Below are 25721 nucleotides of genomic sequence, written 5' to 3' on the forward strand. Positions count from 1 at the left end.
CTGGTTCTGCCAATGGTGTCCTGATGGGAACCAGCACCTTAGAAGGTTGGAGCATTATTTCACATTTGGACCAGTGAAGTACATCTTCACCCCATTATTGCTCCAGTGTTCAGCATCATGTGATCCTTCTCCAACTCTTGGTTTTGACTTACTTGATGGATCTTCTATTTGGTACATTTAGTTACGTTATTGTTTGCCTTTTTTTTGGAATGCTTATGCGCATGGTGAACAGCACATTCATTTAGGGCTCCTCTGCAAATTTCCATTCCTTGTGAAAACTAACAACTTTCGATCCATTATGGAACCCGTTATTAATACACAAGGAGAAGTTCTTTCTCGCTGCATGTCACCTTGAAGTCTTGAAGAACTCCCGCTAAAAGATCTTGCATTGTCCGTATTGGAAGTCTAGGTGTTCAGCTAGATCATCCTTCCTCATGTACATCTTGGTTGCTTGAGGGAAAAAAAAAAAAAGAGATTTGTGAAGTATGATTTCATTTTCCATTACATTTATCTAGCTGTCTTCTGACTTGTGTTTCTCATAACTTTAGACAGTTTTTCTGGTATAAAGTTATTCTGCAGCTACTGCAATGTTTCTTTAGAGCTCTTTAAAAAAAAAAAACAGAAAGCAACTAAATTCTTTTAATTGTCTTTATATTCTTTGTAGACAAAGAAAGTATCAGTATTTCAGTTATTTTTTGTATTTTTTTCCTTTTTATCCATAAGTATGGCTTAAACAATTATTATGAAAAATTTGGACACGTAGAATGTAATCTGGAATCATAAGGCTTGAAAGAATTCTTTTTCTGTGGCTTTTGTGTAAACATTTGGGATTAACCTAAGATTTAATGAAAATAGGTCTTTCACTTAGAAAACTATGTCTGTGTAACACTAGCTTTGAATAATCTTCACCTTGATTCTTATTTTACTTTATTATAACAGTGGGAGCAATGCATGCTTTTGCTGCCAAAAGAAAAGAGTTGAAGAGGCGGGGGGGAGGGAAAGGAGGAAGCTGTATGTTCAATATCAAAGCAACTTGGGGGCTTATTTTAGAAAAACGGTGTTACAGTTAAGACTGTGCTCTGTTGAAAACGTACTTGGCACTCTCCTAAGTGACTTGCGAAGTAAAACAACACCATTTGCTGTAGTAGATAAATGACAGGTAATAGTCTCACACTATAAGAGACAATTTAAAGGTTTGTGATACTAACATTTGGACTGATTCGTGTGGTGTCTTGTACATTGGAGCATGTGGATGACACAACAGCATGGCTTGAATAGATGCTTTCATTCTTGTATCTTGGTATCCTTTAGTTGTCTTGCAATAAGTTCACTGTTAACAGTCCTTTCAAAATGTAGCAGAACACTTTTGAGAGAGATGTTTTATGAACAAAATTGCATGGTTTTGCAGTAGACTTAAATATTGACTCTGTCAATTCTAAAATACTTACGTCTGCTTTACTTGTTTATGTAAAGCTTGAGACATTCTTCTTTCCTTTACACTGGCTCCTTTACAGTCCTAATGAATGTTAAAAACATTTCTATTCCTTTTTCCTGTAATCTGCAATTTACCTTGTTTCACTGGGGCACAGTGCACTCTTTTGAAACATAATACAGAGAGGTATAAATAACAACATGCGTGTAAAAGTTTAAATAAGTATTTATTATTAGAAGGGGGCTAGAACACAATTCTAAAGTATAAGTTTTAGTTAATGTATTTTCTTTCTTATTCAAACTTGCATTAAGACCAAATATTCTTTACTTCTAACAAAGCTTGCAGTTTTGATAGGCCTAATATTAAATTATTCATATGACTTTAATTGAATGTAACTCTTCACTGTATAATTGGTTTTTCTCCAGTTTGAAAATATATAAAAGTCATGAGAAAGTAGAGGTTTACTTAGCCATGTAAAATTCAGATTAAAGTTTGTGGAGTGCGTAAGAGATCAGATACAAATTAAATTAATGCCTCTTTCTCTGTAGGGTGCTGGTCAAGACAAACTTGGAATATATGTCAAGTCTGTTGTGAAAGGAGGTGCTGCAGATGTGGTTAGTAATGTTCTTAAACATCAGATTTCAAAGGTAGAAAGAGCCTTTGGAAATGCTTTAAAATCCTTTGTTTACTATTGTTATGATCCAGTTTTAATGTTCTTAGAAATGCCTCTGCCCAAATTAAGGTGCAAACGAGACCATATGCCAGTGACAACAGTAAGGGGTTTTTTTGATTGTAAATATGAGAGAGAGAGAGGGAGAAAGAAAGGAAGAAAGAAGATAGTTGGGGGGAGCAGAAAGAGTGACAGGGACAGAATAAGGAAAATACCACCACTCTGTAGATCCCAATGATGTCCCGTTGATCCTCTCCAGCTGGTCTCTTGGTGGTGAAGGTCCCCCCGGAAGGCACAGAGTCCCACGGGTGTACATGCTCAGGCTGGGTGGGCATGTCGGGCCATGTCCCCCTGGGGTGGGGTCGGTCTCTCACAGCAGACTCTGGGTCTGTTGCACCACGTGCAGCCCTGTGGGGCCAAGCCTCTCACGGGAATGTCCCGTGGATGTGCCCTGTGGGGCTGGCGGTTCCACGGCTGGGCCAGTTTGTGGGAGGATGGGTGGTGTTTATTGCCTCTCACCAGAGGCTGCACCATGCACCCAAAACCTCCTCCTCCCCCTCGGTTGGGGGGAGTCTGTGTAAACCTGGCTTCTGTGAGCTGTGCTCTCCCCCACCCCAAACTCACCCGGGGATAGTTGCAGCTGGTGGCTTTGGCCTTTTGTGGATGCAAACCTTTCCCTCAGCGTGAAACGATTGAACAATGCATTTCCCTTTATCTAATCAACAGTTTGACTTCCAGTTCAAAGTCCCACTCTTCAGGGAGGCTTCTTCGGTTGTAGCTTCTTTATCATGAGCAAAACTTTATATCAATGTTTGAGGCATGAACTATTTTCAGTCTCTGACAACTATTTTGTGTGAATGATTGTTTTAATTGAGATCATGTTAGCATTGGTGTATGATTTTGCTTCTCTTGAATACGTATTTAGGATGGTCGTCTGGCTGCAGGGGATCAGTTACTTAGTGTGGATGGTCGAAGTTTGGTGGGCCTGTCCCAGGAAAGGTACGGAATGCTTTCCTTGGTTGTTTTTATGGGAAGAAAATACTAGCTTAATAATGTACTGAAGAGGAGAGAAGCTAATTTTTTTTACACTTTAGGCTTTGTCTTTCTTGTCTTTTGATAACTTCCTGTGAATAACCTTAGTAACAAATTCAACTGTTTGTACTATTTTTCCCTTCTTTTCATACAAAACGGGTTATCTATATAGAAGAGATTGTATTATACATTTGGGTTTTGGTTTTGAACAATTTTTTTTTTTAGCTCTAATTTTAAATATTTTGGCTTTTGACCTCTAAAGCAGAAACTGGGAATAAATAGTACTTGCCAGTAGGTATTGTCTGTACACATAAGCCTGTGTTCTTGTCATAGTCTTGGAATTTTTTTCAATGTGATTTTAAGTACTAGTCAGAAAAATGGTGCTTTGTTAAGCAACAGATTACTGATAATAAGGGTAACAAGTAATACAGTGCCTAATTTAATTTTGTTTTATTTGCTCCACCTTTTATTGCAGGGCAGCAGAACTTATGACTAGGACAGGTTCTGTAGTAACACTAGAAGTAGCAAAACAAGGAGCAATTTACCATGGTCTGGCAACCCTGCTTAATCAGCCATCCCCAATGATGCAAAGAGGTAAAGATACTAATATTATTGATGTTAATAACAGCTTTGTGCGTTTGCTTTCTGCATTTGTAAGAATGCAGAAAATAAAATCATTTACAGTATCTTAACAAGTATTACCATAATATTAAATCAGAAAAGAAATATAATTGCACAGAAAAACAAAAATTTCTTTTCTGATCAGAAGTTCGTCTGGTTTTAAATACCACTTGAAAATTCCCTAGTCTAATAATTAATAAATCCTTTGCACATGTACCTTTCAAAACTTAATTACGTGTTTAAACACAATTCTGATTTGAATTTTTTTTGTCCCTTTCATAAGAGCTTCTCTCCTCCCAGAATATGTCTTCCATGTAATCACAGAGTGCAGTGTAATTAGTAGGAGAGAAATAAATGGGAACAGAAGCCCTGGAATGTATTTTGCCATGGAATTTTAATTTTTTTTTTTGCTTTTTAAACTAGACATGTTGAAATGTATCTCCTTAAGTTTCTGTGTCTGATCATAAGAAGTTCTTGGATGTTTCTCCAGTGTTACATTTTATCATCCTACTTCAGTAGGATACTAACAAAAGACATATTAAAGTCCAATATAAAACAATATTTTATAGGAAATAATTTTGTCAATGAAGACATTTTTTACATACAGGGTAGTACCACAGTATAGAAAAGAATGGGTTAAAAGACCAAATCCTTATTATCCCAGTTCACAACACCATCCCAGATGCCATATGCTTCAGTCATCCAGAGACCTTTCAGTATAACACATTCGGCTTTTCCAAATAATGTGGTACTTTGTCAGAAGTTCTTTTGAAGAATACAGATTGAAGGAAATCTGTATATTTGATACAGGATTGGGATTACATATTTGAAGAAGTAAAGATTTTTAAACTTAGTATTTGCTTTACTGAGAACTTAATTTTTAAATATAAACTCAGGGTAGCTCTGGTTTGGAAAAAAAAATACGCTAGACAGTAGTTAAGTGAAAGGGAGAAACTACATATCCAACTGTTACAGTTTCTGACCGCCGTGGCTCAGGTAAACCCCGACCAAAGAGTGAAGGTTTTGAGCTGTATAACAACTCCACGCAAAATGGATCACCTGAGAGTCCTCAGCTGCCATGGACGGAGTACAGTGAACCAAAGAAGCTGCCAGGGGATGACAGATTGATGAAGAACAGAGCCGATCATCGTTCCAGTCCCAATGTAGCAAGTAAGAAAAATTGTCCTTCTTTTGGGGATAGATGTTTCCTCCAGTAGTTTTAGAGGCTGTTGTATTCAAAAGGGGGTGATTGTTTTTAAAAATGGATTATCTTTAAAATACCCGTGTAGTGGTAACATTTGGAGCAAGCCTCTTGCTAGAACTACTTAAAGAAAAAATAATAGTTATTTTGTGAATATTGTTACTTTATTAAGTCTTTATTAACTTTTGTAAATTATTATTAACAGTCTTGTAAATGCTTCCTTTAACTTTCCAACAGATCAGCCTCCAAGCCCTGGGGGAAAGAATGCTTATGCATCTGGAACTACTACCAAAATAACCTCAGTCTCTACTGGAAATCTTTGTACAGAGGTCAGAAGTGGCAAGCAAAATGCTGGCTATTAAACTTTTCTATCAATTAGTGTCAGTGTGCTTGACTCAAACCAGTGTCTTACTGAACTGACCACAGTGCTGGCGCTTGTGACTGGGTGGGGTTTTGCTTATTACGGCTAATGAAAGGTTGAGACCGTTTTCAATGATTTCATTAAATTTTGTTCATGAAGTTGTCCTTGTGATTTCTTAGGTTTGTACAATATTGCATACTCGCTTTGAGACCATAAAAACATGAGTCATAGCCACAGTTACGTTTGATTCTAGGCAGCCTCGTTATCTCCTGTCCCAGATGAGTAATGCTCTTACGGGCCAAAAGAAAGTATTTGAAAAATGCATGTTTAGAACAATCTTCCATACAGATCTGTGTGATTAGAGAATTCTACCTTACTTTCTTTCTCCCTTTTTCAGGAACAGATTCTGCCACCACGACCTGAAGCTTATCCCATCCCAACACAGACCTATACTAGAGAATATTTCACATTCCCAGCGTCAAAGTCCCAGGATCGAATGGGTCCAGCTCAGAGTCAGTGGCCAAATTATGAAGAAAAGCCACAGATCCAGGCAGAAAGTAATCATTCTATCAATACTACCATGCAGGTGAGAAGTAATTTTTTTCAGCATAAGGAAACAAACCAGAAAGAAGCTGCTTGCTTTCCACTCCCAGACTGCTAGAGACTTTTTTCAGAATAGTCAGCTCTTTATAGGTATGCCATAGATGGGAACAACTATACTTTTGCCAAGATGGGCTTGGGTTCAGGATCCCTATGCCTTTTTTTTCTTTTTTTTCTCATTTTGCCTTTTTTCCCCTCCTTTCTTTCACAGAATTTATGTTACCATGTTCTGCAGACCTGTTATCTGGGGTATTTTAATGCCCTGTTAGAGGTAATGGGGTGTAAGTGGTAGTAGGGTTTGTCTTGTAAAATGTTTTGTGGTTTTCTGAAAAGCAAACTAAGTCTTCCATTCTTCCAAGAAGGTTTATGTGGAAAAATGTTTGCCTGAAGGGTGTGTTAAGTGATAAAGTAAAGTATTAAAATTGAAATAAAACAGTACTTTGAGAGCTATCCAAGGTCTTCACTAAAACACATTCCCTGCTTCCAGTTAAAAAAAAATAAATTTCAAGTTGTATCTATTATCAAAGTGTAGATGCATCTTGACATGAAATGAATTTACAATCATGGTATTTTTAGAAATTCAGGAATAGTGTTGTTTTGTTCCTGTTAATGAGAACTTCACTCAAATCCATACAGGAAATTAAACGTAGATCTACTAAATCTAGTTACTGGATGATCTTTTTCTCTAATCCACCAGACTTGAAAATACAGAGAGCTTTTTTTTTCTGTTATTTCTTAATTAGTGATAAGAGCAGAGCCTTACACCAGGCTTACATTTTACTTTTGGAAAAAGTGTCATGTAAATTATCTTGAGATTCTATCCAAGGAAGCAAAGTAAGAATTGTTTATTGGTTACTCACACATACATGGGCAAGCAAATTCAGTAAAAGGTTGCTGTAGTTTTGAAGGGGAGTGCTGTAAGTTGAACGACTGTGGCAAATAGATACAGAAGTATTTAGCTGAATTTCCACGCTTAACTCTTTCACATTTCATGATTTCATCTCACTTAATCTTAGCTGCATAGTTAAAATCTAGGTGCTCTCTGTCAGTGGTGGGAGAAGGGGAGGTGAGTGCCTCCAGAGAATGTTCCTACCCATTTGTCTTAACTGCATTTTATGATAATTGCTGCCTGGACATGCATCTCTCCCTGCTTAAGAAAAGCTTAAGTGAGTATCTTAGATGAGGTGGTTAAAGCTGGTAAAGATGAAGCCCATCTATTAAAGTTGTTGACAGACACTGAATTGGAGCTATAAGCCTTGGCAGTGCGGAAAAGCATTTTGCTAAAGCAAAATAGAAGCTTTAACTCCTTACATGCATTGAAAGTGTTCACAGTTTTTCCCTGCCATACAACAGTTCTTTTAAGTTGAAAATTAGAGGAAAACAGACTTTTTACAAGAAATAAAGAAATACACTTTAATCTTTGCAGTGAGAGCTGGGCTTGTCAAAAAAGCTGCTAAAATGTGTGTCTTCTGTTCTGAAGGCATTAGCAAACTGTTGGGCTAGGTGCATCTTTACAGCAAATTTAACACAAATAACTGTGTGTTCAGCTCTGTTGGACTAATAGAGCATAAAAAATACACTTGTTCTTCTCAAAGAAGGCATTCTTTAGAGGTCATGGTTAAGGTCATTGATGGAGGAAAATAAACGGAGTTTGCTTTGTTAGTCTTCTCTCAGTTGTTGATAATTGGTGCATTATGTGTTCAGTGCTTAGCAGTTCCTAACATTCAAAGTATGAATATTTGCTTCAAGAAAATCATTAATAGATTTAATAATCCTGGTTTATGGTCCAGTGTTCCTTTTCAGGTGGTTGTTCAGTGCGATAAGACCCTGGGGTTGTATAGAAAAAGATTTGGTGTTTGATGCACTAAAGTGACAAAAATCTCAGACCATTATACTCATGCTCCAGGAGCAGGTAGAATTAGACTGCCTGCCTGGATTCTCTACCCTGAATGGCATTAGCAATGGGAGCTTCCTCTGGGGCATCTTGCCTGTTAATATGGAGGAGGGTGGGCAGAGGTGCTCTTTTCTCTGTGTCTCTCTTGTCTCTCTCTCTCTCTCTCTCTCTCTGCAGCCTTTCGGTTTGCTTTCCCATTAGGAAAGATGTTCAGTGAAGCCAGTTGAAGCTCAGTCAGTAATGGCAGAGCTGGTATGACTGAGCCTCTGCTCAGAGCTGCCAGGACTCTCATACTCACGTGGGGGGAGGGGGTGCCAGAGACAGTCCTGAGAAACTGTGCGAGCTGGGGAGGTTTTCAGCTTAAACTCTGTTTTGCATTCATTCTTCCTCCCAGTCCAGTTACCGGGCAGTTCCCAAGAGCTTGCCAAGTCTTCCATCACTTGAATGAGTTAAGACGACTGAGAAGAGTATTTTATTTTTGGTTTTGGAAAACCTACTGGGCATGAAAATGCTGAAACTCGTTAAAAGTAATTGCCTTCAGTAATAAGAAAGTGTTTCGTAAGCCATTTTCAAATCTGTTTTAATGTAGATGGACTCTAATACACATGCCTTGTTTAATTTTTTTTCAGCGTGTAGCTCGTTCCCAGGAAGAGCTCAGAGATAAAGTTTTCCAGCCAGAGAGGAGTCGTTTGGAAGTTGTTATACGGAAGGATGTGGAGTACATCGATCGGAAGTCGGACAGCGATCAGTGGATGAATTCATCTGTGGATTCTAGCACATCTAGCCAGGAGCACCTGAACCATTCCTCCAAACCAGTCTCGCCTGGTTCTTGTTTAACTAAAAGTGGACCTGGCCGTTGGAAAACTCCAGCCACTAGCCAGCCGACTCCAGTGGCCATTTCCCAGCCCATCAGAACAGATCTTCCCCCTCCACCACCACCTCCTCCAGTGCATTATGCTGCCGAATTTGATGAACTACAAATGGATTTGCCTCTGCCTCCCCCTCCTCCTCCAAATCAGATAGGAGCACAAGCATCCTCCCAGGTAGCTGCTGCTGAGCGTAAAAAAAGAGAAGAGCATCAGAGGTGGTATGAAAAGGAAAAGGCACGTTTGGAAGAAGAACGAGAAAGGAAACGTCGTGAGCAGGAGAGAAAACTGGGTCAAATGCGTTCTCAGCCACTAATTCCTGCTCAGCCTGTGGTTCCTCCCGTCTCCCTTCAACAAGTGAAATCAGAAAAACCCTCAACTTTGCAGAGGTCTCAAGAAACAGTTATTCGAGAGCTGCAGCCCCAACAGCAGCCACGGACTATTGAGCGGAGAGATCTGCAGTACATTACTATCAGCAAGGAAGAACTGTCCTCTGGTGATAGCCTCTCTCCAGATCCTTGGAAACGGGATGCTAAGGAGAAACTGGAGAAGCAGCAACAGATGCACATTGTGGACATGCTGAGTAAAGAGATTCAGGAACTTCAGAACAAGCCTGATCGTACAGCGGAAGACAATGACCGCCTCCGCAAACTCATGCTTGAGTGGCAGTTCCAAAAGCGACTGCAAGAATCAAAGCAGAAGGATGAAGATGACGATGAAGAGGAGGATGATGAGGTGGATACTATGCTCATCATGCAGCGACTGGAGGCAGAAAGAAGAGCAAGGGTAAAAGGGGATAATCTTTTCTAGAAAAAAATATTGTAAATTTCTAGCTTGGTGGGGTTTCATGCTTTGAGTATTTTGATGTTCTCAGGTGGTAAAGGAGGATGACGCTTTCTTAAATGTCCTGCATTTTAAGATTAATAACTTAGAGTGGTTTCACCAGTTAAGTAATGTGTTACAAAAGTATCTAAGCTACCTTTTATAGCATACGATTTAGCAGTTGAATTTACTTTTCTGGTTTGGGGGAGAGAAAAGTTCCCTTTGGATAAAGTATTTTTGCCATGTACCTAGAGTATGGTTAGAAAGTAAAATATGGCAGAAATTTGCTTGCAGAAAGGTAAGAAAAAAATATTTGAAATTAAGAAAGTCTGTAGGAGAATCAGAAATAAAAATAGTGTGATTTCTCCCTCCCCTCCCCAGTGTATTTACCTTTAGAAGTTCTTATTTATAGTCTTGGGACATGAACACAGACACTGAATGCATACTGTTTCCAGGGAACAGTGAGCTGAACAGACACTCCAACTTGTTGGTCTGATTCAGCTGCTACCTCTGCCTTTACCATCACCTGTGTGCTGACCCCAGCAGTGGTGGGAGCATTGGTTGAGCCATGTGGTTTTGGGTGGTGTAACAGCTAATACACCCTGTCTAGGGCTCCACCTCATGTATGCCTGGATTTTTCATGGTGTCCAGTTTAATTAGCATCTGAGAAGGTTTGCTTACCTTAGATTCAGTTTTGTGAAAGCTCATAATATATGTAATAAGATAATGCAACTGAGTAGTATGATGCAATTTTTAACCCCTCTGCTGGTGGCTGTTGTCTCCCAAGACTGCTAAATCTACTGTTACTGAGAAAAAGTTTCTTTAGGAAAATCTGTTCTTTTCTGAATAACAGCATGGATTCCCAAGTTACATACCAATAGCTATGCTTTTCCAGGCTTAAAAGCTAGCTCTGTAATATGTTCAGTGTCTTCTGTGTGTTTGTCTTGAAAAGTTGACTTAATTCTGTGATAAGCAATGTTTAATTCCTGAGAAATGTTTGGACATGCTTGTTTCAACATTCAGAGATAGCTAGTGGCTTGAGTAGGATTTGAATTCAGGATTGTTTTGGCAGCTTCATTTCCTAAGTTACTCTCCTCATATTTGCTGCAGTCTACATTGCTTTCCTTTTTTTCTTGTGCCTAACTTTATTACTGTGTAAAACAATAGATACCTCAAACTTGGAAACTGAAGAAAGGAAAAGCTAAGTATATTTGGCAAACAGGTTGCCCTAAAGTCCAGCATTGCTAACAGGCAATATGTGGCACGTAGACAGTTACCTATGGACATAAAAAATTCATGTAGAACTGCCATTTTAACAAACATTGTCTTTAAAATTTTACTGTAGCAAGGCTAAGAAAGCCATGTGTCGTTAAAAAAAAGCCAGTTGTATTGCATAACAGTATTAGTCTTCTCTGCAAGTGCTGGCTTTAAAACACTATTTGTGCATAAAGTTCTTCCAGCTTTTTGGAACATTTTGAAACTAAAAAATAACACTTGTCTTGAACTGAATTCATGTGTGCATTTTGGTTACATTTCACTTTTAGAGATGCAGTTAAGTAGCGTCTCTGCAGAACTACTGAGGTGTTGAATGAGTCAATACTGATAAAAATTTTGGATTATTTGTTTTCATTTCTGTATTTCAGGTTTATATCCATTCAGTTCCTTGTTCTAAAGCAGCCAACTAAACAAATAAAAGAAAATGCTTTTGAAATAGCGCAAGTCTAACCTATCTTTATTTACACTGTGCATCTTTCTTTTTTTTCCCCTTTCTTACTACCTGCAGCAGACTGCTGTGCCAGCAATCTCTGTTCTAGATTTGGTATGTTTGTTTCTTTCTCTTCAATATCTCTTTCCCATTTCCTTATTAATAACAACCCTATGCGCTTTGGATGATGATTTGGCATCTTTGGGTGTTCAAAGATCATTACGATACAGTAAGCAGTAAGTTAACTGCAAGCATGCATTTGAATGTTTTCAGATGTGGTGATTCCTTTCCCTGTGTTTCCTTCCTCTTAGATGTTGTGTTCTGCTTGCAGTCTTGATTTGTTTGTTGCAGCAGTGGTCTAATATAAAACTATGTATCTGCTGTTTTGTGCAGTTTTGTTTGTAAAATCTTACTAATAACTTGGAATGAACAGGCTGTGAGGTAAGATTCCTTCCTTTCCCTTTCCCACCCGTGCAGGTTTTAGAAGAGCTCTAAGAGCACTGTTCTTTTCCAGTTTGAAGTGAAGTTGTACTGAGAGCCTAATAATACAGCATACTTTTTCAGCAAATACTGAAAAATACATACCCTGTTGTTTGCAGGTGTTATATGTGTTATCTTTTTTCATTAACATAAAAATGGATTGTAAATTCAGAAATTACTTCTGAACTGATATTTCCAAATTGGTTGCATAAACATGCCATCATTAACGTACAATATAATTTCGGTTTCAATTGGTTAATACTATTCTCTTGCGTCTAAAACATGACAGGCTTTCAAACTGGAGCAGTAATTGCTATGACTCCAGCTAATTCTGTATGTTATTGCACTCATTGGACATGGGGACATGGAAAAGGAGTTTTGTAGTCTTCTAGAGCAGAAATACATCCCCTTCAAAGTCATTTTGTGTATAATCAGTGTACCAGTTTGAAAGACAGGTGATGCTTGCAAGTCCTGTTAGTAAAATTTAATTTGTGCTGTATGAAAAAACTGTCAGTGTTTTGGTTCAAAATACGGGTTTGGATATTCAGCACTGCCTTATGGAAAAAAAAAATCACCTTTTAAAATGCATACTTCAAGTAACTTATAAAATCTAAGGTGTTCAATTTTGTATCTGTGTGTTATGTGAGCATTAAGCAGTTTACAGCAGTGGAACAGGTGAAGCATTTCTCCTTTCTGAATTAATGGACAAGCCAGGAGTCATGGAGTTTTCAGACTTAGTATCTTATCAATATTTTCTTATTACTATGCCTATAGTTTTTTGCTCAAACCTTGATCCCTGGAGCTGCAGCTAGATAGATAAAGTACTTTTCCAAGCAGACTGCAAGCACCTGGATCTTTCTGCGACAGGAGGTTGGTGAAGACAGACGGTATCATCAGCTTGAAAAATGGATTAGACAAATGCATAGACATCACACCTGCAAACAGCTACTCAGAGGATTACACAGGGCTGTACCAGCTGACGTCTCTAGTAGTGAGCTAAATGCTGGGGGAATACTAGAAGAAAAGGCCAGGCTCATGTGCAGCTCTTCGTGCCATGGTCAGAGACAGCAGAATACTGGGCTAGTTGGATGCATGGCCTAAATCAGTTGATGATTTATGATGTTTATAAATTTAGCTTTAAAAAAAGACAGCAAGCTAATTCTGAAATAGTTGAACACTACACCCAGCAAATACTGCTTTTTCATAATGTCATCATTTTCATACCATTCACATGACTTTCCAGACATAAACTCATCTAAACAATGCCACTTCATATACCCAAGTAATTGCTACTTTGTTTCTTAAAAAAAACCCCAAACTACACAACAGAACTTTCTCATGTTTGATGCTTTTTTTGTATGTCTAGGGTGAGCATTGGTAACAGCTGTTCTGCTAATTACAAGGCTGAAGGAAGATGAAGAACAGTTAATGCATGAATTGTCAGCTTAGCTACTGTTAGTTTTTTTAATTCCCCAGGCCACTATGAGATCTGACCCAGCTTTTTAGCTGTCATTAAATAAATAGGTATAAATTTAAAGTTCTCCTGGAACATCTTTTAGAGTGTTCTAAGCAGTGCTTGGAGAAATGAACTTTGAATCTGAGACTTCCTGGATGCCAGTCCTGTGAATATCTTAACATTCCTGACAGGATCAACCCACTGGCCCCTTTACAAGGAGCAATAGCCTGGAAGAAAGGTGGGCTTCTTTGCCCTGCTAGGTGTAGAAGTGCTGCGAGTATATGTTGGCAATAGGGAGGCAAAGTTGCCTGGCTGAGCAAACAGTTGGCACTTTGCAACAGAGCTGGGTCAAAGCAGGGGAAAAGAATTGGTGCTTTGTGCTCAGCTGTTTTGCTCAGTTACAGCTGGGAGAATGCTCTTCTCCATCACTCTGGCTGTACAAATTAGTTGTTCTTCCCTGTTACAATATAAACACGCGGCTTTGGAGGAGATGTGGAAGTAGAGTAAATCGGGTGAAAACGTGACTTCTAGACAAGAGAAAAACTGATTGGGATAGAGAAGCATCCAATCAAAATACTCAGCCTGGGGATTTTATAGGCCTCTTACTAGAAATGGGACACAAAGCTGATTTTCCTTTGCATCTCGAAAATTTGGGATGAAGTTAGAATTGGGTACTGTTGTACACACAGAATTACAGACACAAATGCCTGCCAAGTGCTCTGGCATGCCTCATCATTCCACAGCTCCCTGCCTTGGTCTGGGAATGCCCTGAAGGAGAAACTAGTTACTGATCATAAAGAAATGAAATGGAATCTCTTAATAGTTGCTGTATTCTCACTTCTGCCTTCCATATAATTTTTAGCCATTTTCCTATAGGTATTATTTTTACAGTAGCCTCTGACCTGGATACAGTTGTCTTTGCAATTCTTCCGATTCAGATGCTAACAACAGTTCCTGGGTGGGCAGCTTGGTCACTTTTGCCTTCTTTAGTTAAGGTCAGAAGACAACTAAACAAACCAGTCCTACTTTCTCTTTGATTTAGTTGGAAATTCTTTCTTGTTTAAATGCTTTTGAATAGGAATATTTGCTGCTAAGCAGTAAAGCATCCATGCCATAACCTGGGAGCAGTAACTGCCATGTTCAGGGTGTTTTTCTAAATGTAGTTGAGACAGGAATTTTCCTGTATTTTCTCACCATTCAGTTTTTTCTTCCTTTTTTTCTTCCTTTTTTTTTTTTGTTAAGAGGAAATGACTTCTCTTGTATAAACTTTTGTGAATTACTAGCTGTCTTTCCTTTTGACAGCAATATTACCTCCTTTGCTAAAATAATGTCTTTCTAATAACTAAGACAAGAAATCTTAATCCAAGCAGGGAGTTGGTTAACTACCCTGTTCCCTGCTCTATAGTGCAAACTGAGCTTGATCTTTGTCATTTTCAGTTGGAATGACAAAGTTTTAGCCCTAAATTCGGGGAATTTACTCAAGAGATGCTACTCTAGAGGTAGCATCCTCTAGAATACATTCACCAAATTTGTGCCTAAATTAAATGAATTAATTTTGTTCTTTAGCTTTCATGCTCAAAAATAAACAGTGGGGGGAAGTAATTGTAAGAAAATCAGCCAAAAATGTTTAGACTTTTTTTAATTAATTAATTGGGGAAGAAGATACTGACATGAAGCTTGTCCTTACAAAGTCTATTAAGACTTAATTTCTCTTTCTCTCTTGTACTGCTTTGTGTCTTAAGGGTCTTTTTCTGTAAGTGAAATTGGATTGTAAAATCAAATCCAGTAGAAAAGTATCCCTGTTACGTGCAGTTGATAGCAAGATCAAGTAATTTACTGATTTATACCAATAAGGATAAAAAAACAATTGTGTGGAGGGAAAAAAATTGCTTTAAAACATATGCTACTGTAAGAAATAACACAGCATGTAGTCCAGTTAATTCCTACTTCGATTATTGTGCCAGTGAATATTCCTGTCCATCAGGGGCTTATATACGGTTAGCTTTAAAGAATCATGCAGAGTTTGGATTGTGCTCTACTATCATACACATATATAAACCAGTACTGTTTGTTGGACGTGAGTTGTTCTTGTGAGCTGTTTAATCCCAGTAGTCAAAAGTTTTCTTTCCTTCACTCTCTGTTATTTCCAAAACACATCTGCTGCAGATACAGTGGGAGACTTTCTTTATCTCCTGAGACTATTTGCAGACTTGCTGAATGAGCCTGTTACTTTAAATGGATTGACCCTTTGACTAATGAGTCATGATTTTCCGGTGCTTAAATTCTAATCCAGAATGAAAAAAAACAATTGACTGCTGGAGCTGTGGACTCTTGGTTCCAAGTATTTAATTTCACTTTACTGTACCTATGAGACTATGGGTGTTGAAGCTCTTTGGAACGTGAGTCACCTCAGTCTTCTGCTAAGGGTTCAGATATGACTGCTAAAAATGTCTCCCTGTGTACTTTGTGCTTTTATGTATGTAGTTCTGTGCGCCTCTTTTTTGCTTTTTTTTCCCCCTTAGGGATTTGAGGCAAGCCAGTGTAACAAAGCTTACTCTTAATGGCTGGAAATTATAGTGATGTATCTGTAGCATAGCATTTTCTACTGAATGAATTATTTTTAGATGCCAGTATTTGGTTACATTTTTCTGACCCATCTTGCCCATATGAGTGACCAATTAAAATTGTGTCTCTGTTAGTTACAGGATGAAGAACGCAGACGGCAGCAACAATTGGAAGAAATGCGGAAGCGAGAAGCAGAAGACAGGGCCAGGCAGGAAGAAGAGCGCCGACAGCAAGAGGAGGAGCGGACCAGGAGAGAGGCTGAAGAAAAGGTTGTGGTCTTCTGAGTGCCACAGGGGTTCTTGCAGGCCTTTCCTCTTCAGCCTGGCCACTATGAGCTCAGTGTTGGGTCAGCAGGGTTTAAACACAGTAGCTCTGGTGATAAGGGTCATGGGCCAAGGCTTCAGTTTGTTCCATCTGAACCAACAAGTAATTAAACACACAGCCCGTTCCTGCTGGCTGGAGTTGACTGGTATTGCAGAAATAGTACTGTGGGCTTACTGGCTGAAGGTTTTTATCAGTGGCAAGGCTCTTACCTTCAGAGCCTTTCTGAAAATTACGGAAGAAATCAGTTACTTCCTGTTTCCCTTCAGCTCCCAACATAACTTGCATACCCTCTTTATTATCATGGCTCAGTTAGTGGTGTTGGGTTTTCCTATGTCCCAGAGATGGCACTTGTATATTTCTGTAGTATTTTTTAATACAGATACAGAGAGAAGTATGAAATATAGCAAAGTAGTGATGAATATTCCATGTTGGTTTTATGTTCGGACTGTGGGAAGGAAATAGTTTCTAAAAAGCGAGTAGATAATTTCAGCAGATAAGTGTGCAGTCAAATTATAAAAATTCAGGGTGGAAGGTTCCTTCAAAACATTATACGTGAATTTGAGAAGCTTTACTGATAATACTAGAAGATAAAGCAACTTATTTGACTCAGCATTTTTCTTAAGACCTCTTTGTTCCTAGAGAAATTAGTTACTTTTGTTTAGTTTGCCCGTTAGTAACACTGACTTCAGAAAGAAGAAAGAAGTCTAGCTTCTAAAGTTGTTCATCTTGGAAGGTTGAGCAAATACATTTAAAAAAACCCCAAACTGTAAATACAATCACTGTGTTCATTTATTTTTGTTAGATTGTTTTCAAGCTTAGTTAAATTGTTTCCCATAAACAGTATGAGTTGGTGAGTGGAAGAGGTGGTAGTAAGAGAGAAGTGAGGAAGACGTATCTGCAGTGAGGAAAGTATTTAAAAGTATACTGTGTGGAGCTTAAAAAAAAAAGGGAACCAAGAGAAAACAATCATGGTTTTCTTAACTTCTGACAATGATGCGGCCAAATGACATTTGGATCATACACTTGAAAGTGTTTTTTCACTGGCAGATGTTGACTGAGATACTTTTACCAACTCAGTACCATCAGTAAAATGGTTTTGGAGAGTAGTACAAGGAGATGAGTTTCACATCTTTGCTGTAGATGAACAAGATTAGATTTATTTATTATTTTTTTCAGGATAACTGACTCAGTGTTGGACAGATAAGCAGATAAAGTGGATTTTTTTTAAACATGTGGATTAAAACCAGAAATGATGGTTGTTTAGAATGCCATATATTCCCAGCAGAGGTTATACTATGCTTATACCCAAAGGGTTTTGTAACGTACCTACAGTTCCCAAGTACACCTTCTCATTTGTTATCAAACTACTCAATAAACCCTTGTATTAATTTACAATGTGTCTGAGACAAGAGCTGAACAGAATTAAATGCTGTTTAGTTTAAAAACAGAACAGTCTTTTAAAGTGGAAAAATACATAGAAGATATTTCATGACTTTTTAAATGGTCATTAACCTCATATAAATATCATTAGTATAGTTTCTCTTTTAAATGCTTTTTAACAGCATTTATTTGATGTCTCTTTTGGAAGACTTCTTTGTAAACGATTTTTGTATGAAAATAGTTTTCCTGTTGTTTATACTAGAAACTTTGTCAACAGTCATGTGTTCCAAGGCTCTGTTGACTAATTTACATTGTATAAGCATGAAACAAAATTACAAAGTTCCTTTTTTAAGGTGGTAGTTAATTTTAGTTATTCTCCTCTCCCACAGATTCTTTACAGCTTTAGTAAATCTGCCCCTTATTAACTGTAGTTACATTTTGGGTAATAAATGTTGGAATGCCCTTAGTTTACACAGGCAGTTGCCTTAGTGACCACAGGCAGTGGTAAATCTGTAAATAACAGCTACATTGTTATTGGATGGCTGCTGCTTTTCTGCATAGTAGTAAATGATTCTTTGTATGAGTCCATATAGATGCTCTGCTTACTGCCAGAAAAGGAGACAAAAAAGATTTATGGAAGATGTTTGTAGCTCAGTGGTGGAAAGCTTAAATCTCATAGATTGAAATGTCTGACCGCTGTGTTTCTGTTTCCTCTGGGCTTTCAGAGGCGCCAGGAAGAGGAGTATTACAGTCGCTTAGAGGCTGAAAGGCGCAGGCAGCACGATGAAGCTGAACGAAGATTGCTGGAACCTGACGAGCCTGGTCTGTACAGACCTCCGCTTCCACGGGAATATGAACTCCCATCCCCAACCCCTTCATCTAACGCTCCTCCTCCCCCACCTCAGCGAAACACCTCTTACCTCAAAACACAGGTCCTCTCCCCTGACACGATTTATACTGCCAAGTTTGTTGCATACAATGATGATGATGATGATGAGGAGGAGGATTCCAATCTAGCAGGTCAGGATAAGTACTCCAGCACAAGAAAATCTTATGGTGACTTTCCTCCTGCCACCCTTAAGCCACAGCAGCCCTCCCGCCAGCCTCGCCCAGTTTCAGATGGCATCTTTCTTTCCAACTCATTCCAGTCATCTCCTGTCAATGCCAACAGTACTACTGTCAAAAAAAGCCAGCCCCTACCCCCGTCAAACAAACCAAGTTTCATCCATGCCAGCAGCTCTAAAGGTAGAAACAATGAAATCAGTCATCTCTACAAAACTATCCTCCTATTTTCAACTCCAGTGCTCTAGATTGAATCACTTATTTTGTGATTTCCCCCTCCCTTAATTACTGTTTTCACTCTGGTGATCTAACTTAAATTCTGATATTAATATGAATCCTTCAATTTTTAATTATTTTGATCTCTCAAATTTTCTTGCTCTTTACCCAAACTTTTCAAAAGAAAAATTCCGTCTTTCACGTACGAATCAGAAATTATTTTAACTGCTACTCAATCAATTCGAAGTACTGTTGGTTTTGGCTTTCACTCTGTATCTTTAAGTGATTTGTTTTGTATGATTGATCGCTGTTTACTCAGGGCATCTGGAAGTGCACCTTTCTTGAACACAGGAAACCTCTCCTAATGGGTTCATGGACAGAACTTATCTTCTGCTTTGTTACTGGTACCAGGGTCCTCTCTCTTTTAATAGTGTGTGCAAATGGCTTTAAAAATTACATTTGTAGATGTAGTTCTTAAATACACAAGCACCAAGAGAAATATAGGTCTTGCAGCTAGTTTCATGTATTAGGCACCATTCCTGAAGTTCTGGTTTGTACAGTGCAGTTTCCTTGCAGAGAGACATAAATCTAAATTTCATCTTGGCACTGCTTGCTTTGCTCCTTCCCTTCCCTTCCCTTCCCTTCCCTTCCCTTCCCTTCCCTTCCCTTCCCTTCCCTTCCCTTCCCTTCCCTTCCCTTCCCTTCCCTTCCCTTCCCTTCCCTTCCCTTCCCTTCCCTTCCCTTCCCTTCCCTTCCCTTCCCTTCCCTTCCCTTCCCTTCCCTTCCCTTCCCTTCCCTTCCCCACCTCTGTTTCTTTGACTCCTCATCTTGTTGTGCAACTCCATCTGGCCAACCATAATGGAGTTTAATTTCAGTTAGAGCTCTAGCTGCCAGTAACTTCAGCACCATATTTTACTTGCAGAGTACTAGTTGAGCTATATTCCTGAATTCAAAGCCAATTCAATCTAAAGTTTTGGGATTTTTAAAAATTGCTGCTGTATAGGAGAGATCTTGTATACTTGACTCTTTGAGTATGTCTCACTCTGATAAGTTTGCTCTTTATTCATATAATACTTCGTCTTTAAACAGTGGCATCTGCTGGTACTTCTACATTTGTTTTATTCTTTTGAAGGAAATTGTGGCCATTACATTCTCCTAGTTTATTCTTTTTGCTTATGCTGGAGGTTAGTAAGTGCTTGACAACCAACTCCAGGTGATCAAATCATCCTTCTAAAATGAAAAGGGTAGCAAGTCACCTGAGATCCCAAGGGAAAGTGTTTATGCTGGCTTCTAGCTGAATGGCTAACATGTTTGCTGGATTCAAGTCTCAGTGGCACAGGTGGAATCCTACAATATGTTATATCCCTCATCACTTTCTTGGCCACGTAACAAATTAGGAAAATTGCTCACTTGCTTTATTCAGCAGTGTGCCCTCAGCATAGGGAGGATATGAGCCTCCAAATAGGTTCCATCTATTAGAAGCACTTCTAATCCAGCTGCAGTAGTATATGAATCTGACTTAGGATATATATGAGGCCGCTGAGCTTCTTGTCCACATCCTTTTCAGTTGAGGCTCAAGTAGTCATTTTCCAGCAAGGCATCCTTTCCTTTGCAGGGCAAATTAGCTTCTGCTACAGTTGGACTGCTTCCGGTGCTGAAGAGAAGCTCTGCACAGTATTGCATAGTTTTTAATACTGCTGAAGGGACAGTTTAGCTGAATTACAATTACTGTCCCACTGGTGCAGTTGATGATTAGTAGTTCCACTGTTTGGGGTCAGCACAACACCCAAGTTACATAAAAAAAGTATCCACACTGATTATTGTGTGAAGGTGGGGGAAGCCTGGTCATTTACGCTGGTGTTGCCTGTGAGATCTCAGGATGTAGTAGTCTCTGTGGTAATAGCCTCTCTCTGCAAGCCCATCTGTCTGGCTCTGTAATAGCTTCTGAATCTTAAAGGAAGATGAGGGAAGGTTTTAGCTTTTCAGTGTGTTTTCATTCGACTGCAGTATAAGCAGACATTCGGGATGCTACCTCCTCTGTGCTACCATTATGCCTATCCACCGTGCACATGAAGCCACTGATAAACCCACAGCCAGTTTTCTGTCAGAAGGACTTCAGCATTTGAACACTGAATATCTCAAAAGAACTAAGAATATTCTGAAATGGCAGGCTTTGACATGAAGCTTTGGTACTGTATGACTGTACTGAATTTTTTCTTTCAAAGCACTTTCTTTTTCTAGAAATTCTTATTGAAACTAACTGTAATAAAGAGTAAAATGTGCCTTCCATCACAGCACGTAGGCTTCCAAAAGCCCTTGCTTTCCTTCCTTATTTGGCACTTTGAAGGCTGTACATGTAATGAATTAAGCAACCCTAGAGCCATCAGTCACTAGTTGTCACCACCACTCTCCCTTGCCTCCCATCATCCAAAACCCAGAATGCCATTTCATATATAATTGCATTTCTAATCCTGCTTTCTGTTAATTTTAATTGAAAAATTAATCTCAGGAAAGTGAAACATTCAGTGGTACTGTGTGTGCACATTTGTTTTTCCTGGAAAACAATCAAAAGGACAATTTACAAAGATTTGGTCAGGGTTTTGGTAACAATTAAGGAATATTGTAGTATGATGCTTCGCCTTTAATAGCCTAATTCATAAACCATACAACTAATTCTGAATACTCTTATTTCATAATTTTTAAAATAGCTATGAGAACAGGTTAACTTCACTTGATTGCTCAAGCTTCTATGAAGACTGCCTGCGTAACGTACAAAGCCGTTTGCACAAAATGCAGAATTCACTGTGCAGTTTGACCATCTCCCATCTCGCTGACTCTGTTACATTCCTGTCCTTTACAGCTCTTTCCTGTTCTGAGTGTTAACTCTAGTAAACCACGCTTCTGCAAATTTTGCTCTCGTGCCTTCTTCCACTGGGTCTCTTAAGACCATTGGGTCTGTCAGCTCACTAAAGAAAAAGTCAACACCCAAATGAAAACCACTATCCTAATGCAAATGAAACTATGAACCGCAGCTTGTGCATCCAGCCTTTTCAAACTAGGGAAGGCAGTACTTAAACAGGAATGTAAGACTCACAACTGAGAAGAAAAAAGTCTTCATATGCCTGGCATACCTAGCATGATTTGGTTTGCTGCAAATTCTTGGTGTAAAAATTCTGGCCTACAACACATGAGCTAAATTGGCTTTTGTGTTCCAGCCTCATTTGTGTATTACAGAATATTTCTGAGAAGTTAGATGTACCAGTGGAAGAAGCAAACATCTCCTTTTGTACCAAAGAAGGTTCACAAGACATAACATGTACGATATTGAGACCAGAACTGACTGAAGACAAATCTGAGTAGTGTGCTGACACTTCTTTTTACTCTTTTCCTGATAGTTAATAAGAGAATATGGTCTTAAATATAAATTAAATTATTAAACTTCTGATTGGAAATAAAAGGTTGTGTCTTGTGGCCTTTAGAAAGAATTAATATAATGTGTAAAACCTGTGTGTTGTATCAGCTTAAAGGTGCAGTGCTGCAAGAGTTGCTTGAAATTTAAATATAGGGACGGGAGGAAAGGGGGATCTTCTGAGTGATACAGTTTGCTTACTCAGACTTAACAGAGACTAAAATTCTAATTCTGCTGAATTGCAAAGATGTTATATACTAATCTTTGCTTACTTTTAGCCTCAGAGAGAGAGGCACTGCAGCTAACTTACTTTCTGTGGAGCTTGTCACAGGATAATGAAGAGTGTTGCTCTTTCTGTTCATCTCCTTGAACAGCTTCTAATGTCTGTCTTACAATAAGCCATAATAAGATAAAGACCATGATTTGGCATGTGCTGGATAATCTAAACAAAATGGGTTCTGACTCAAAATTCGGAACCAAAAAAATTAAGCTGTTTAAAGAGGGTTGTAATTAAATAGTACTGGGTTTAAATATTCTAGAGATCAGATGACCTCTAATTAATTATGATTCTTATTTGAGATTGTTTCTTCAAAGAAGCACTGCACCTTTTTTGGAGGACTACAGTACAAAACTTTTGTGTTGTAACTGCTGTCCTTAAACTTCTTTCTTTTGCATAAGGAATAAATTCATACACTGGATCTACAGGAGCAGCTGCTGGGGAAGTTTATCGGGATCCAAGAGACAAAAGATCTAAAAGGTGATATACAGGAGTCCATTAACTTTTATACAACTGATTGGCTAACTTCTGCAGTATTTTCTGTTGTCATCGTTGTATCTCTGGGGGCTGCTCAAGAGTTCTGCAGTTGGCTCTGTTATGGGTTACTATAAAACACAACTAAGTTCTCTCCACAAGTCCTTAGATGATCTGAAGCACTGCTAAACAGCAACAAATTTTGGCACTACAACTAAGTAAACCAAATGATTACTGTAAATGAAAAACTTCAGCTGGTTTAGGTGTATTTATAAATCTGAACAGGACCTCTCCAGTGGGATTCTTACCAAACTTGTAATAAGCATAAATAATACAGGCTGTATATATGTCTCACACAGTGCTTTTTCTTAGAAATGTGCCACCACAGAAAAGCTTGCTAGTTTAGCCAAAGCAGTAATGCTGTGCTAATACAGAGAGAGCCTTACTTTATACCTGCCATTCATGTTGAAAATTGGCCAGCCTTTCCATTTATTTTGACGTGCAATAAATGGTCAAGTTATAAATTTCTCTTAAGTGATAGCACAATGTCAGAGTTAAAGGTATGTGTGAGGAACAAAACCTTTCAGAACAGAAACAAAGACTCCTTTGCTGTAGTCAAAGAAGCTGTCATTACATGTCATCAAGAATTATTATGTTTAAGGATCTTGTAGATGAGAATTATAAAAAATACTTTTTGTTTCCTTTCCAGTCAAGATGCAGATTTACCTGGAGCACCAGAAAACTTGACGTTCAGGGAACGCCAGCGACTTTTTTCACAGGGTCAGGATGTATCCAATAAAGTAAAAGCTTCTAGGAAACTAATGGAACTGGAAAATGAGTTGAACACAAAATAAGATTAAAGCACCTTATGAGATGTAACGGATGATTTCCAAATTGAGGGATTGAGATTGGGGGCACACTACTAAGTATGAACAGAAAATGAATGTTTTCTGAAAGGACTGACTTTGATTCCTCTATATCTAAGACTGTTAATTAAGACTTAGAGATGTTGCAATAGCAAGAAAACTGATTACTTTGCCAGGAGCTTGTGGTTTATACAATGAAAGCACTGTAAAATTTTAAAGATATGAATCACGTGAAGGTAACTTTTTTCTGTTTTGGGGGTTAAGTTCTTTTGCACCAGACCAAGTAGCACTTGTCAAAGATAAGTTCTGTTTCCTGGTGTTTTACAGACACACTTTTGTTTTAGCTGCTGAGCAGAGAGAGTGAGAATAGCTTGAACTGCCTAAACTAAACTGTGCACTAGCAATTAGTATTTTAGGTTGTTTGACAAGAAGCCAATGTCTGGGCCACCTTAAATAAGATTTCATATGCAAGTTTTACATACTGAATGGTGTTCATAGAAGGATCAGCATATCAATACAGATCTTACCATTACTCAGTACTGGCATAACACACATTCTCTAGATAGAATCTTGGAATAAAAATGTTTCTATTCCTATGTACTTGTTGGGTCTAAAATGGATGCCTAAGATTTTACCTGTAGTTATGCAAAAGTCTATGTTGATGCATCCCCACTATATGTGCTTCAGACTTTGAAAAATGTGAAAAACCTTTGGATAACTGTTTCATTAAAAATTACATAAGCAATAGACAGTAGGCTACACTTAGTGGCCCTTCATCAGCTAGGACCAAAATGTTAGTAGTGTGTTAAAGGCAAGGATTCCAGTTACGAGGTGAGCAGAACAGATGGGTATGTTTTCTGAGAAATTCTGAGAAATTGGGCAATTAGGCATGGAACAGTATTGATAAGTCTGTTATTACCAGTTCAGCAATAGATTATTTTTTTTCTATGGAGATACGAATTGGCATTAGAGAAGAAGACTGAAGTGTAAAGCATCAAATACAATGCTGCAGTCTGGAAGTGGGAATGTTTGTAAGGTCATTAACAGGGCTGGTGTGCTGGCAAGGAACCATCTCTGCTCACACTGAGAAGCAGTTGCTAGCAAGCTCTTCTTCAGTCTAGCTGGCTTTACTGACATCCTGTTACTGTTGTACTGAAAGCCTTTTTGGCAGTTCAAGCTATTTTTTCACACTGTTATAGCCTTATTTAATTTTAAATTGTTAATCTTTTTCCTCCCACTATTTCTTCAGCTATGCTTGTGTGGCTGATGATGTTGGGAATAAGGACCTCATCAGAATCTTTCTCATTGTGTGATGTTAAGACAATATATATTGCGATTCCAAACAAATTTTCTATTTGACAAAGCCCTTTACTGGCTTTAGATGATTTTTTTTCCTGTATCATATTGTTCTCTTATAAATATATATTTAGGGATTTGTGCACACTTCCAAATACAAAGGGGTAGACTTTCACTGCCTTAGAAAAGAAATCACTTTTAATAAGAGTTGTATGATAAATAAATGCAAGTTAATGAAAATTGGAGTGTAAATATTTTTTACGTATTTCAGGTTTCTTATTTGAAAGTGTGCTTTTACCGTTTCACCTGTTAAATATGAAGTAGAAGATTAAACTGGTTCAAAGTGTTAATGAAGGATCTGCATGCTTGCTATGTCTGTTCATCAGGAAAAGCAAGCCTCTCCCAATTTATCTTGAGAACACTAGCAGCCTTACAGTGACAAATTTTTCTTGAGGAAGAAAACTTATGCTGTGGCTGAATTACTGTTGCTGCTAGACTCTGAAAAAGGCTTAGCAAAAAAATACCTATAACCTTCAGTTGAGTGGATTTGGCCGCTATTGGGCATTCGGGTCAAGTGTGAATATGTGTAAAAGTGCTTTTCATATTTGTCTGTGCATTATTTGAAAAACATCAGAACTGCTGTAGTTTCCCATTTCTACTGTATTTCACTTGCAACCTATTTTTAATAAAGTTTGTATTGTATTTAACTTTG

The 25721-nt window shown here is 38.4% G+C and overlaps 1 protein-coding gene across 25 annotated transcripts in view; it reads left to right on the forward strand.

The window, feature by feature from the left end:
- Nucleotides 1-25721, forward strand: part of AFDN (afadin, adherens junction formation factor) — a 119206-nt gene extending 93485 nt beyond the window's left edge. For 5 of the 25 annotated variants that reach the window (XM_039569699.1, XM_039569705.1, XM_039569708.1 and 2 more), the window contains 12 exons: nt 1981-2046; nt 3028-3101; nt 3610-3728; nt 4731-4925; nt 5194-5285; nt 5715-5903; nt 8441-9463; nt 11283-11318; nt 15840-15974; nt 18135-18654; nt 22775-22853; nt 23557-25721. In XM_039569699.1, the coding sequence (XP_039425633.1) occupies nt 1981-2046; nt 3028-3101; nt 3610-3728; nt 4731-4925; nt 5194-5285; nt 5715-5903; nt 8441-9463; nt 11283-11318; nt 15840-15974; nt 18135-18654; nt 22775-22853; nt 23557-23701 (2673 nt within the window). In that variant the 3' untranslated portion in view covers nt 23702-25721. Of the gene's footprint in view, nt 1-1980; nt 2047-3027; nt 3102-3609; nt 3729-4730; nt 4926-5193; nt 5286-5714; nt 5904-8440; nt 9464-11282; nt 11319-15839; nt 15975-18134; nt 18655-22774; nt 22854-23556 lie in introns of those variants that run through there. The other 20 variants (XM_039569712.1, XM_039569722.1, XM_039569717.1 and 17 more) reach the window with 13 other exon arrangements.

This window comes from Corvus cornix, chromosome 3 (assembly GCF_000738735.6).
Source record: "Corvus cornix cornix isolate S_Up_H32 chromosome 3, ASM73873v5, whole genome shotgun sequence".
Lineage (NCBI taxonomy): Eukaryota > Metazoa > Chordata > Aves > Passeriformes > Corvidae > Corvus > Corvus cornix.